Genomic DNA, 12727 nt, shown 5'->3' on the forward strand with positions numbered 1-12727 from the left:
TTCTTCGTTCTATGTATGGCTCCGCGAAGGAATGCCAAGCATTAGGCAATCCTACCCCGCACCTCCACCAGTGTCATGGCCTAGTAGGAGACGGGAAAACTGGTGTACAGGACATATAAAAGCACTTTATAAGAGTGGTCACTGTGATACCGTCGTCTTTGCTGTTTTTCTATCCACACGCTACTTGAGTGTCGTTTTCATGGCCTGGCAAATACCCAAGGCGATGATATAGGATGTGGCAATAGGACAAAAGCATTGGTTGTGGCATGCCCTGCATATGCGGGGAGCAGTTCTTGGGAATTGTGCAAGGTAGGCACAATTGGCATAAGCTTGGGACAGTGGGAAAGCACTGCACACTGCCTCCATCATGCAATAGGCTTAATTAGGATTGTGATAAATATGATGATGAAGTTGATACAATAGGCTACTGTGAGATGAGAATGTGGGTGAGATGCCCTTACCTTCCGCTGCTGGCTGTGGCTGACTGTTAGGCAGCGCTGTAAGTGTCCTAGCCGAGCCTGAGCCAGTTCCAACTCAGCCTGCTTCTCGGACAGCCGTGCTTCCAGCAACTGGTCTCGGGACGATGCCTGCAGGAAATGTGTAAATAATCACTTCTTTGTTAAGCACAGTACGCAAATTACACACTACCAGGGTTTGGCACCACAGACCCAAAAACCTCCTCTATCATTGCTAACCAACACAGTTTTAGTTTACTGATCCCACTGTTGTAAAATATACATACTTATCTATGCGTGAACTTTAAAATTTGTATAAACACTGCAGATACGAGAACGGAAAGACGGCAGGAGGCAGAGTAGCACAAAAATTTTTAAGACTTAGCCCTGAACACACACCTTTTGCAGAATACATGCGCACTTAATAAAGGTGATTCACCTTTAGAAGCAACACACAAGGAGTGCAAGACTTGGAACAGCACAAAACTGACAAGGTACACACAGTTTTTAGATCGCAGTGACTTCTTCTGTGACTTTTCTATTGGAAATCTTGCCTCCTTCAGTTTGCTCAAAGCAGGTACACCTCTGGTATCCTTTCACAATCAAGAGCAAAACTCAACAGTATGTCGGACATTAACTAGCAAAACTACTTCACGAACAGAATTTATTTTTTGGTAGAACATGACAAAGTCTGTGTAAAATCACAGAACAAGCTCGAATTCAAAAATGTCACTAGACATTTGGGAAAGCTGGCAGGTATGTATATACAGACCGAAGGCATGCATGCAGTAAGACGCAGAAGAGAAAGGACAAACCATAAATATCCACACAAACTCAAATGATTGACTACACACACGGCATCTCTGCCAGTGGATGGGAGCTCTCGCACGCCCATCCACAGGCAGCTGTAGCAGTAGTATTTTGCTGTCGTTAAGCACCGCTGCTTCGACGTTCGCTATCAAGCTTCCTGCTCTTTAGTGCTTTGTTTTTCATTTAAAGAATTTTCCGCTGCCGGCAATGGTGCCAACTCCACCATCATCAACCTCGCTTATGGCATCAAAGCACGGAAAGCAGGGCAATGGTCTAAAGCTAGGCCACCTACCATCACGCATAGCTACTGAAGTTAACTTACCATCTTTCCAAACTTTGTTGCAAGAAAACGGTTAGTGGCAGCAGATTAGATATTACTTATTGTTATATGCACTTATTAACATATTATGTAAAATGTTCTTGTGTTTTCATGACTAAGTGCATATACCCCTTGTTCATATCTATTTATTTTATATTCCTTGTGTGTATGTTTATTTGATGTAGTTTTATTTCTTGTGTATATTTCATGTTTGTGCCCCCCCCCCCCCCCCCCCTATGTAATACCCTTGTGTGAGGGCCCTTAGGGGTAACGTAAATAAAATAAATAAATATTGCCAGTTCTTGACAGTCAACTTCGCTGCAATATGGCAGTGTTAAGCGGTCAAGCATACGCAATATATTGCTACGGTCAAGCACACCAAGAGAGTAAAGGGGCCATTGTCGTAGGACATATGATCCGTTCCTTAGTTATAGCTGCCGTATCCTGTCACAGTACGAGCATCGCTACGTCTAAAGCGTCGTATAATGACGATTTCCGAAAGTCATCGCAATGCAGTTGTGTTATGCACTCAAGCCTATGCAATGTATTACGGTTAGGCAGTAACAGAAAGTTGACCTGGAAAAGCCCTAATGGAAGAACAAGAAATGAAATAGATTTCATACTCTCTGCCAATCCTAGCATAGTGCAGGATGTAGAAGTGTTAGGTAGGGTAAAGGGCAGTGACGATAGGTTATTGAGGTCTAGGATTTCTCCCAATTTGAAGAAAGAAAGAGCAAAATTAGTCGGGAAGGAACAGGTCAACGTGGACACTACAGGGGTAAAAGCAGACTAATTCATGCTGGTGCTCGGAAACAAATATGCAGCTTTAGAACAGGAAAATAACATCGAGGTAATGAATGAAACCGTAACTAAGCTCATTTCAGAAGGAGCAATTAAAGTGTGAGGTAAGGCACCGAAAAACCAGTAGGTAAGCTCTCCCAAGTAACAAAGGACCGAGCAAAGAAACGACAAAGCATGAAAGTACCTAAGTCAAGAGATCAGATAGAACTCGCTGAACTGTCAAAACTGATGAACAAAAAGAACATTCGAAATTATGTCAGAAAGGTTGAGAAAGAGAAAGAGAAAGCAGTAAAAAATGGCTGGAGCCTAAAATCAGCCAGAAGAAAACTCGGCATAGGAGATGGCAAGCTGTATGCAGTTAAAGATAAGTAGGCTAATGTCAACAGCGATTTTGATGATACAGTAAAAGGAGCAGATGAATTCTATTCTGATCTGTACCCAGAGAAGCCATGCAACCTTCATTCAAAGCAGTGATGAACAGGATACAGGGGCTCCTTTTATTTTTAGCAATGAAGTTGGAAGGGCCTTGCAAGACATGTCCTGGGGAAAAGTGGCAGGTGAAGATGAAATAACAGTCAATATAGTCAAAGATGGAGGACATATTATGCTTGAAAAGCTTGTTGTCCTATATACGCAATGCCTCACAACTTCAAGTGTACCAGAGAGGTAGAAGAATGCCAGCTTTATACTGATTCACTATAAGGGAGACATTAAAGGATTGACGTATTATAGGTCCATTAACTTGTTTTCAGTATTGTACAAAATATTCACCTAGATAATTTCCAATAGAATCAGGGCAACATTGGACTTCAATCAACCCAGAGAACAGGCTGGCTCCAGGAAAGGACATATTACAATGAATTATGTCTATGTCATCAATCAGGTAAATGAGAAATCTGCAGAGTACAATCAATTTCTCTAAATGGCTTTCATAGATCATAGAAAGGCATTTGATTCAGTAGAGCTACCAGCAGTCATGGAGGCATTCACAAACAGGTTGGGGAATATCTACAAAGACTTCACAACTGCTTTAATGCTCTCAAGAAAAGTGGAAAAATACCAATCAAGAAAGGGGTCAGCGAGCAGACACTATTTCCAATGGTATTCACTGCAAGCCTAGAAAAATTAAGCATTCAAGCTATTAGACGGAGATGGAAGATATTAGATTGAACGAACATCAATGGCAGATATCTCAGCAACCTTCGGTTTGAAGATGACTATGTCATGTTCAGCAATACTGTGGATGAATTACAACAAAAAATTGAGGACCTTAACTAAGAAAGTGTAAGAACAGGGTTGAAGATTAATATGCAGAAGACAAAGGTAATGTTCAATAGCCTGGCAAGGGAACAAGAATTCATGATCGCCAGTCAGCCTATAGACACTGTGCAGGAGTATGTTTATGTAGGTCATTTGCTCGCAGGGGACCCTGGTCATAAGAAGGAAATTTACATAAAAGAATAAAAATAGGTTGGAGTGCATATGGTAGGCATTGCCATATCCTGACCGGGAGCTTACCACTATCATTAAAAAGAAAGGTGTACAATCACTGCGTTCTACCCATGCCAACATATGGGGCAGGAACTTGTAGGTTGACAAAGAAGCTCGAGAACAGGTTAAGGACCATGCAAAGAGCGATGTAACGAAAAATGTTGGGCACAACATTAAAGGCTTATTCACACTGGAAACTGACAGTGGTCACGTGGCCAATTTGGTGGCAAAGTGACTGATCCCAAATGGTCACTTTTCTCTAAAAGCGACCATTTTGGAACAGTCACTGGCTGCTCGAACTTTCAGTAGTGCGACCGCAGTCGCAAAATTACTGAACCAATTAGATGCACAGGAACCGGACGTCTGTGTATGCTGATGCTTATTTGACGTGGTGATGGCAATGCAAGCAGACCTGAATAGCATATTGCAAGGCATTTAAGTTCAGCAACTAGCCAGTCGCACTTGTCAGTGTGACCATCAGTCTCTTCGAGTTGCTTTCTGGTCATCAATCACAATCGATCGTGTTACTTCTTCAAGTCGCCAGTGAGGATGAGCGCTAAAGGACGCGAAGAGAGCGGTGTGGATCACAAAGCAAATGGGGATATCCAATATTCTATTTGACATTAGAGCTGAGCCAGCCATGTAATCAGTAGAGTAGATAACCAGAGGATCATTAGAGTTACAGAATGGGTGTCAAGGGAAGGAAAGCACAGACTACGATGGCAGAAAATTAGGTGGGGTGATAAAATTAGGAAATTGGCATGCACAAGCTGGAATCAGCTAGTGCAAGACAGGGGTAATTAGAGTTCATTGGGAGAGGCCTTTGTCCTGCTGTGAACATAAAACTCGGCTGATGATGATGATACCAAGAGTGCAAATAGGTCACTGTTACGGGACATTAAATGTGTTCCTTAATTATACATATGCATTCTTGTTGTCTCCCATCCCAGTATGAGAACCGAGATGCTTAATATTAATAATTGTACTGGCAGGCCTATAAAGTTATTTCAGATGTGGCTGTGGCAATGTTCAAGGAAAGTTAAAGGCATGCAATCATTTTTTCGAGCTGCCTGATTTTTCTGATGACTTTGTAGTCCCTAGGAAGTCTGAAAACCCAGACGTTGACTGTATTTTTATACATCACCAGTAACCTCTCAAAACTCAAAGTAATGGCCTGCCTAGTCCATTTAGTCGTGAGCAACTCTGTGCAAACCATGGCATAAGCCACTGCAAGCCACTCAGTTGTGAGGACTGAATCTACAGTTCGTCAGGCAAGTTCAGCATCTAGGATTGTTTCTTTACGTGTTAAATTGTGACTCGTTCTTAGGCAACTTCTCTGACTATTTCGAATTTTTATCAGTCACAATCATCCAGCTTCACACGACGCCAATTCCAGCCTCGATGTTAAATATGTTGATTGATGGAACTGCTGAACAGCGACGGTTTCGAAGAAAGCCGCAATCGTACTGCTGTTGGAGAGCAGTCAGCCTTAAGTTGCAGGGAAGGGAGATTTGGTGCATTTGCAGACAGTATTTACTTTAATCTGTCTGGAGTAACAGCCATAATAATGGGCAAAATACAGACTGACCAGGTCACATGCCCATTTGCATGCATGCAGCAAAGCACTGACAAGCTTTTCTGGCCGCTTGTAAGGTAGAGACTCATTTTCGGTAAATTCGATATTTAGGACTCCCTTTATTTGGAATTTTAGGAGGTCCCCACCAATTATCATTATATCATTCTCAATTATTGGTCGGTGACTGCAGTGTGCACTATAACACACGTTACAGAGCACAACATAAGAAGCCAACAAACAAAGACACCAAGGACAACACAAGGTAAATTTTACTTGTACTTACTAATCGAAATAAAGAAATTATATTTTAATGGAATTGAAAGTGGATGAAAGAACAATTTGCCACAGGTGGGGAACAATCCCACATCTTTGCATTACGCGTGCGATGCTCTACCAATTGAGCTACCGTGGCGCCGTCTTCCCATCCACTTTCTGGGGTATTTGTTTGTTACTACTAGAACTAGGTGCAGCGGTGGCGTAGAGGTAGAGCATCTGCCTCACATGCAAGAGGACCGTGGTTCAATCCCGGTGCCGTGCAATTTTCCACCGGTTTCAAAATAAATCTGCGTGTTGATAAAATTGCATTTTAAGGCCTGGAGTGCGGCCTGATCATGGTGAAAAGAACCGGAGATGCACTCCCTCACCAGAGCAGGATTGGCCACCCTGGCGCAGCACTTGGCCACAACCTCCTATATGAACACAACAATCAAACCCCGGCCCTCAGTCCCCAGCAGCCGCGAAGCAACTGACCACGGCGGCGGCCAGACCTGTGACGCAACAGAGGGTGCTAAGAATCCCTGGCTCCGGACAGGCCGCCATTGGAATCTGAACCTGGCAACATTTAACGCTAGAAAGTTATCTAGTGAGACAAGTCTAGCAGTGCTGTTGGAGGAACTAGAGGGCAGTAAATGGGATATAAAAGGGCTCAGCGAAGTTAGGAGGACAAATGAAGCATATACAGTGCCAAAAAGCGGGCACGTCCTGTGCTACAAGGGTTTAGCAGAGAGACGAGAACTAGGAATAGGATTCCCGATTAGTAAGCATATAGTTGGTAACACACAGGAATTCTATAGCATTTACGACAGGGTGTTAGGTCTTGTAGTGAAACTTAATAAGAGGCACAAATTGAAGGTCATACAGGCCTACGCCCCTGCATCCAGTCATGATGACCAGGAAGTTGAAGGCTTCTATGAAGATGTGGAATCGGCGATGGGTAAGGCCAAAAAAAACTATGCTATACTGAAGGGCGACTTCAATGACAGGGTAGGCAAGAAGCAGGCCGGAGACAAGCCAGGGGGAATATGGCATAAGTTCTAGGAATAGCAGGGGAGCGTTCTTAGTAGAGTTTGCAGAACATAATAATATGTGGATAATGAATACCTTCTTCCGCAAGCGGGATAGCGTAAAGTGGACGTGGAGGAGCCCGAATGGCGAGACTAGAAATGAAATAGACTTCATACTCTGCGCTAACCCTGGCATCATACACGATGTGGACGTCCTCGGCAAGGTGCGCTGCAGTGACCATAGGATGGTAAGAACTCGAATTAGCCTAGACCTGAGGAGGGAACGGAAGAAACTGTTACACAAGAAGGTGATCAATGAGTTAGCGGTGAGAGGGAAAATAGAAGAATTCCGAATCAACCTAAAGAACAGGTATTCGGCTTTTAACTCAGGAAGAGGACCTTAGTGTTGAAGCAATGAACGACAATCTTGTGGCCATCATTAAGGAGGGTGCCATAGAAGTCGGTGGTAACTTCGTTAGGATACCAGCAAGCTACTGCAGGAGACGAAAGATTTGATTAAGAAACGCCAATGTATGAAAGCCTCTAATTCTACAGCTAGAATAGAACTGGCAGAACTTTCGAAGTTAGTCAACAAGTGCAAGACAGCTGACATAAGGAAGCATGTTATGGATAGAATTGAACATGCTCTCAGGAACGGAGGAAGCCTAAAAGCATTGAAGAAGTAACTAGGAATAGGCAAGAATCATATGTATGCGTTAAGAGACAAAGCCGGCAATATCATTACTAATATGGATGAGATAGTTCAAGTGGCTGAGGATTTCTATAGAGATTTATACAGTACCAGTGGCACCCATGACGATAATGGAAGAGAGAATAGTCTAGAGGAATTCGAAATCACACGAGTAATGCCGGAAGAAGTAAAGAAAGCCTTGGGAGCTATGCGAAGCGAGAAGGCAGCTGGGGAGGATCAGGTAACCGCAGATTTGTTGAAGGATGGGGATGGTGGGCAGATTGTTCTAGAAAAACTGGTCACCCTGTATACGCAATGCCTCATGACTTCGAGCTTACCGGAATCTTGGAAAAACGTTAACATAATCCTAATCCATAAGAAAGGGGACGCCAAAGACAAAAAATTATACACCGATCAGCTTACTGTCTGTTGCCTACAAAGTATTTACTAAGGTAATCGCAAATAGAATCAGGAACACCTTAGACTTCAGTCAACCAAAGGACCAGGCAGGATTCCGTAAAGGCTACTCAACAATAGACCATATTCACACTATCAATCAGGTGATAGAGAAATGTGCGGAATATAACCAACCCTTATATATAGCTTTCATTGATTACGAGAACGCGTTTGATTCAGTCGAAACCTGAGCAGTCATGCAGGCATTACGGAATCAGGCTGTAGACGAGCCGTATGTAAAAATATTGAAAGATATCTATAGCAGCTCCACAGCCACCGTAGTCCTCCATAAAGAAAGAAACAAAATCCAAATAAAGAAAGGCGTCAGGCAGGGAGATACGATCTCTCCAATGCTATTCACAGCGTGTTTACAGGAGGTATTCAGAGACCTGGATTGGGATGAATTGGGGATAAGAGTTAATGGAGAATACCTTATTAACTTGCGATTCGCTGATGATATTGCGTTGCTTAATAACTCAGGGGACCAATTGCAATGCATGCTCACTGACCTGGAGAGGCAAAGCAGAAGGGTAGGTCTAAGAATTAATCTGTAGAAAACTAAAGTAATGTTTAACAGTCTCTAAAGAGAACAGCAGTTTACGATAGGTAGCAAGGCACTGGAAGTGGCAAGGGAATACATCTACTTAGGGAAGGCAGTGACCGCGGATCTGGAAATAATCACTGAAATAATCAGAAGAATAAGAATGGGCTGGGGTGCGTTTGGCAGGCATTCTCAGATCATGAACAGCAGGTTGCCATTATCCCTCAAGAGAAAAGTGTATAACAGCTGTGTCTTACCAGTACTCACATGCGGGGCAGAAACCTGAAGGCTTACGAAAAGGTTTCTACTTAAATTGAGGATGACACAACGAGCTATGGAAAGAGGAATGATGGGTGTAACGTTAAGGGATAAGAAAAGAGCAGATTGGGTGAGGGAACAAATACGAGTTAATGACATCTTAGTTGAAATCAAGAAAAAGAAATGGGCATGGGCAGGACATGTAGTGAGTAGGGAAGATAACCGATGGTCATTAAGGGTTACGGAATGGATTCCAAGGGAAGGGAAGCGTAGCGGGGGGCGGCAGAAAGTTAGGTGGGCGGATGAGATTATGACATTTGCAGGAACAACATGGCCACAATTAGCACATGACCAGGGTAGTTGCAGAAGTATGGGAGAGGCCTTTGCCCTGCAGTGGGCGTTGCCAGGCTGCTACTGATGATGATGAAAGCTTGCAAGCGTGAGGCAAGAAGGATGGTGGCTTGATGAATACTGTCTTTCCCCGTTGAGCAAGGGGAATCGGAGGAAGGGGAGCGAGCCTGTGGTAACGCGATTATGTGCGCGTATGGGGGGCGCAACCATGCCTGTGCATGACTCATACGCAGTCCGCGCGTCCTGCTTTAGAGGGAATGTTTCGTGTGTGCGAAGAGTGGGCATGCCAAAATGGCGTGGAATTATGTACCCTGTCTTCCTGAGCATTTCGTGCTGGGTGCATAATCTTGGGAGTTTCGGAGTTGCATTGAAGCAAGAGGCAGACAAAGCATTTGCTCCCCGCTACCAGTGCTTTTCATGATAGCGTCGTCCCACTGCAGGCAACATTAACAGCCATGTGGGCGGAGTGCACCTGAAAGCGTGGTTGCCTTCACTTTGTACCACCGATATGACGATATTGCTGACATGGCATGAAACCGTAAATTCTATCGCCGAGTCTCAAATTCAACAAAGTTAATTTCTTTCTCATTCAAATGTGGTTTTTCTGATCGCGCGATACCTTGGATAACCTTGTGGCCCCTTTCATATAAAAAAAATCCATTGACAGCTTTTGCATATAAGGTCAATTTTCGATTCAGACGAACTTCATTATTATGAAGTCAGATTTTAAGCATTAATTCATTGTTATATTCAATATTCATTACAAAGATGTGCATATGAACTCCCAGAACAAGTCTGCACACGAACTTAATGAAAGGGTGCTTATAGACTGACAACTCAAAGTTGTAAGAACGCACAATTTCCGAATTTAAAGCTTGCTATATACGTGTGACCGTACCTATAATTCTGTCCCGGAGGGCAAAAATAAACACATCAACGGCGATGCTGGCCGCATGGACAAATAAATTTATTTAATAAATGATGCAACCTTTGCTTGGTGGCACTTGAGGGCATTCGACAAGACAAACTTCTTAATCAAATTAATACAATGCAACGCTTCATCGATGTCAGACGTTTTGGACACTGGTACCTTCTCAAGGTAGCCCCTCAACTTCCTGGCCATGTTGGCAGCCTCGGCGCTGCTTAGAGCCGGCTCCACTTTTCGGTTTCGCTTTCTTCTTCAGTGCTTGCGTCACCTGCAGGAATCAGCTCCGTTCCATCAAAAAAGTGCCGTCTCATCAGTGTTGGAAAGGTATCTGAAGTATCCTTGTATCCTTGCTGCTGGATTCGGAAGCTTTCCAGCCATTTCTCCCAGTTCCCCATATACAGCGCAGCCTCTTCGCCAGACGTGTGGCAAACAATCTCATGGCGGTATTTATACCGCTGGAGGCAGCCTCTGCCCACGCAAAAGTTATTGTGGCCCAAGACAAAAGCTAAACTTTTCGCTTTAATTTGGAGAAGAGCACTAGGCACGGGCAGGTTGGGTTCTCTTAACGTCTTTAAACCACAGAAACAAGGCATCTTCAGCATCTTGCTGGTGGCAAGGTCTAATGCGCTTGTGGTCGATTATCACAGTACCTTGGCATGAATCTTTTCTATCTTCTTCCTTGCATTCAGGATTGTTGAGACTGTTTGGTGCAAGGGCAACATACTTTTTCTTGTGCCTGCTGTCCATCGCCCTTAAAGGTTTGTGTTGAGCAAACAACTGCATGCTTCTGTGCTGCCATTTTGTGTGAAGGAAGGATGAAGTGCAGATTGCACGGAGAGGTGGGGGGGGGGGGGGGGGGAGTTTGATCACTTGCCAGCCGGCTGATGCGAGCAATTTTCGCTGTCAGCGATTCAAATAACCAAAATATTGGATTTATTATTGTTTTTAATGACTTTACACATTTTGAGCCAAACAAACACAAGAATTTCGGTATAATCTGGCATCAAATTTTGAATTTTTACTTTCTTTTAGACAAATAAAGCTTCTACTGAAAAAAATAAAAACCTTGGACCAACCAAACTTTTGGTTTTGCTTCATTTTATCCTATATTTTGTTTTTTGTTACATACATGTTCATTATAACGAGATTCAACTCTATAAAAAAATTTCGATACAGTAGACTTCTGTTAATTCGACTCCAGTTACTTCAGTCCTGAATGATGATCCTGGCTGGATCCCATGCATTTCTATGGGGCCAAACTTTTGTTATTTTGATCCTAAAATTAGCCTTTGCCAGAAAATTCAAACTTGACGAGCCAGCACACACGTGAATGACCCCCATAGTGACCCCAATAGTGACCCCTTTAGTGGCAATGTCTGTCTCGGCAGAGCTTAGGGGGCAGTGAATGCATTGAACACACGTCATCTCCCGTCAAAAACACCCATTTCTGTCCTAGGAAGATTTTTCAAGCAATAACCGTAACTCACAATCCCAGTGCCGACCCAATTTTAACACTCGGCTTTCTTTTTTCTTTTTTTCAGGAACATTGAACAGAAATTTCCCTGTGGGGTGCAATCAGATACAAAACCAAAATCACATTGGCAGCATTCATATGCTTCACTGCATATTGCGATGAAGCTGACTTTACGAAACTGGCTACCACTGTGCAACTCGTATTGAACCCTAGTTAATTTTTCTTGCTAAAAAATTGGGTGCACCTTAGATTTCTACTTTGTTTAGGAGCTTTTATGTCATTATTCATTAATTTTCTACTTTGGAAATAAGAAAGCAGGTGCTCATATTCGATTGGGGGTGTGATAGAATCAGGCAAATACTGCCAAATGAATCAGCAGTATGTTTTGGTGTTTCCTCTGCATCTTGTTTCAACTTATGAGGGTGCTCTCTTTTGTTTTTTTTGCCCAATGTGAACTCCTTGAGTCATTTTTTTTAATGCAGACTTAAATTTTTCAAGTGACCTATACCAAAAAAATTTACCACAATTTTTTTAGTGTGACCATAAAGGGACAAAGAAATATTTTCCCTAGGCAAATAGCATTATTTATTCCTGAATGCAGATGGGCTCACATAATACTTATAAGAATAAAAAAGCAGGTACACTGGAATAGATATATTCCATTTGAGCACTTGGGCAGTAGTCTCCATCAAAGTAATCGGCGCTCGACTCACTTTCAGAAGAGTAATGGGAGCACGCGTCCATACCGTAATCGAACCGTGTATATGAATGAAAACTCAATAGTTGTGCGTCCATCAGAAAAACCAACCGAGTCAGAAACTTACAGTAATCTTTTGTCCATTGACAATGATGAACAATCAGCTCTTGTGAGTCTCAAACGCAGGCATAGCAGCATCGTTTGTATATACCAGTGCCTGCCTGTGAACAGATGTAATCACATCCCTGTGAGCCACAAATGAGCGAGCATCAAGCGCTGAACCTTTGATAGGTTAGAAACTAGATGAACATCACTTTTGTGCATGACAAATGGAAATAGCCCGCGAGAGGAAAATAAAACTCACAACTGCGAACTAGCGCATGTGTGTGCCGTCGCCAACACACTGCCGTAAACAAGCTGCCGAATTAAAACCAAGCGACTACAGAGCGAAAAAAAAAAAAAAAACGGAATTGTTACACACAGAGTGGCAGCACCTGTAGAGAAACAGTGAAAAAATTGGCATGTCTTACAAACATACAGACGGTGTGGTAAATATACGGTACTGACCAGTTGGGACTAGTTCACGGTGAAATGCA

At 43.0% G+C, this 12727-nt stretch overlaps 1 protein-coding gene across 2 annotated transcripts in view; it reads right to left on the minus strand.

Moving 5' to 3' along the window:
- LOC126539892 (uncharacterized) overlaps positions 1-12727 on the minus strand; it is a 242735-nt gene that overhangs the window by 103336 nt on the left and 126672 nt on the right. For both annotated transcript variants that reach the window (XM_050186702.2, XM_050186704.2), the window contains exon 12: positions 462-587. In XM_050186702.2, the coding sequence (XP_050042659.1) occupies positions 462-587 (126 nt within the window). The remainder of the gene's footprint in view (positions 1-461; positions 588-12727) is intronic.

The sequence above is a fragment of the Dermacentor andersoni genome, chromosome 2 (genome assembly GCF_023375885.2).
Source record: "Dermacentor andersoni chromosome 2, qqDerAnde1_hic_scaffold, whole genome shotgun sequence".
In the NCBI taxonomy this organism is placed as follows: domain Eukaryota; kingdom Metazoa; phylum Arthropoda; class Arachnida; order Ixodida; family Ixodidae; genus Dermacentor; species Dermacentor andersoni.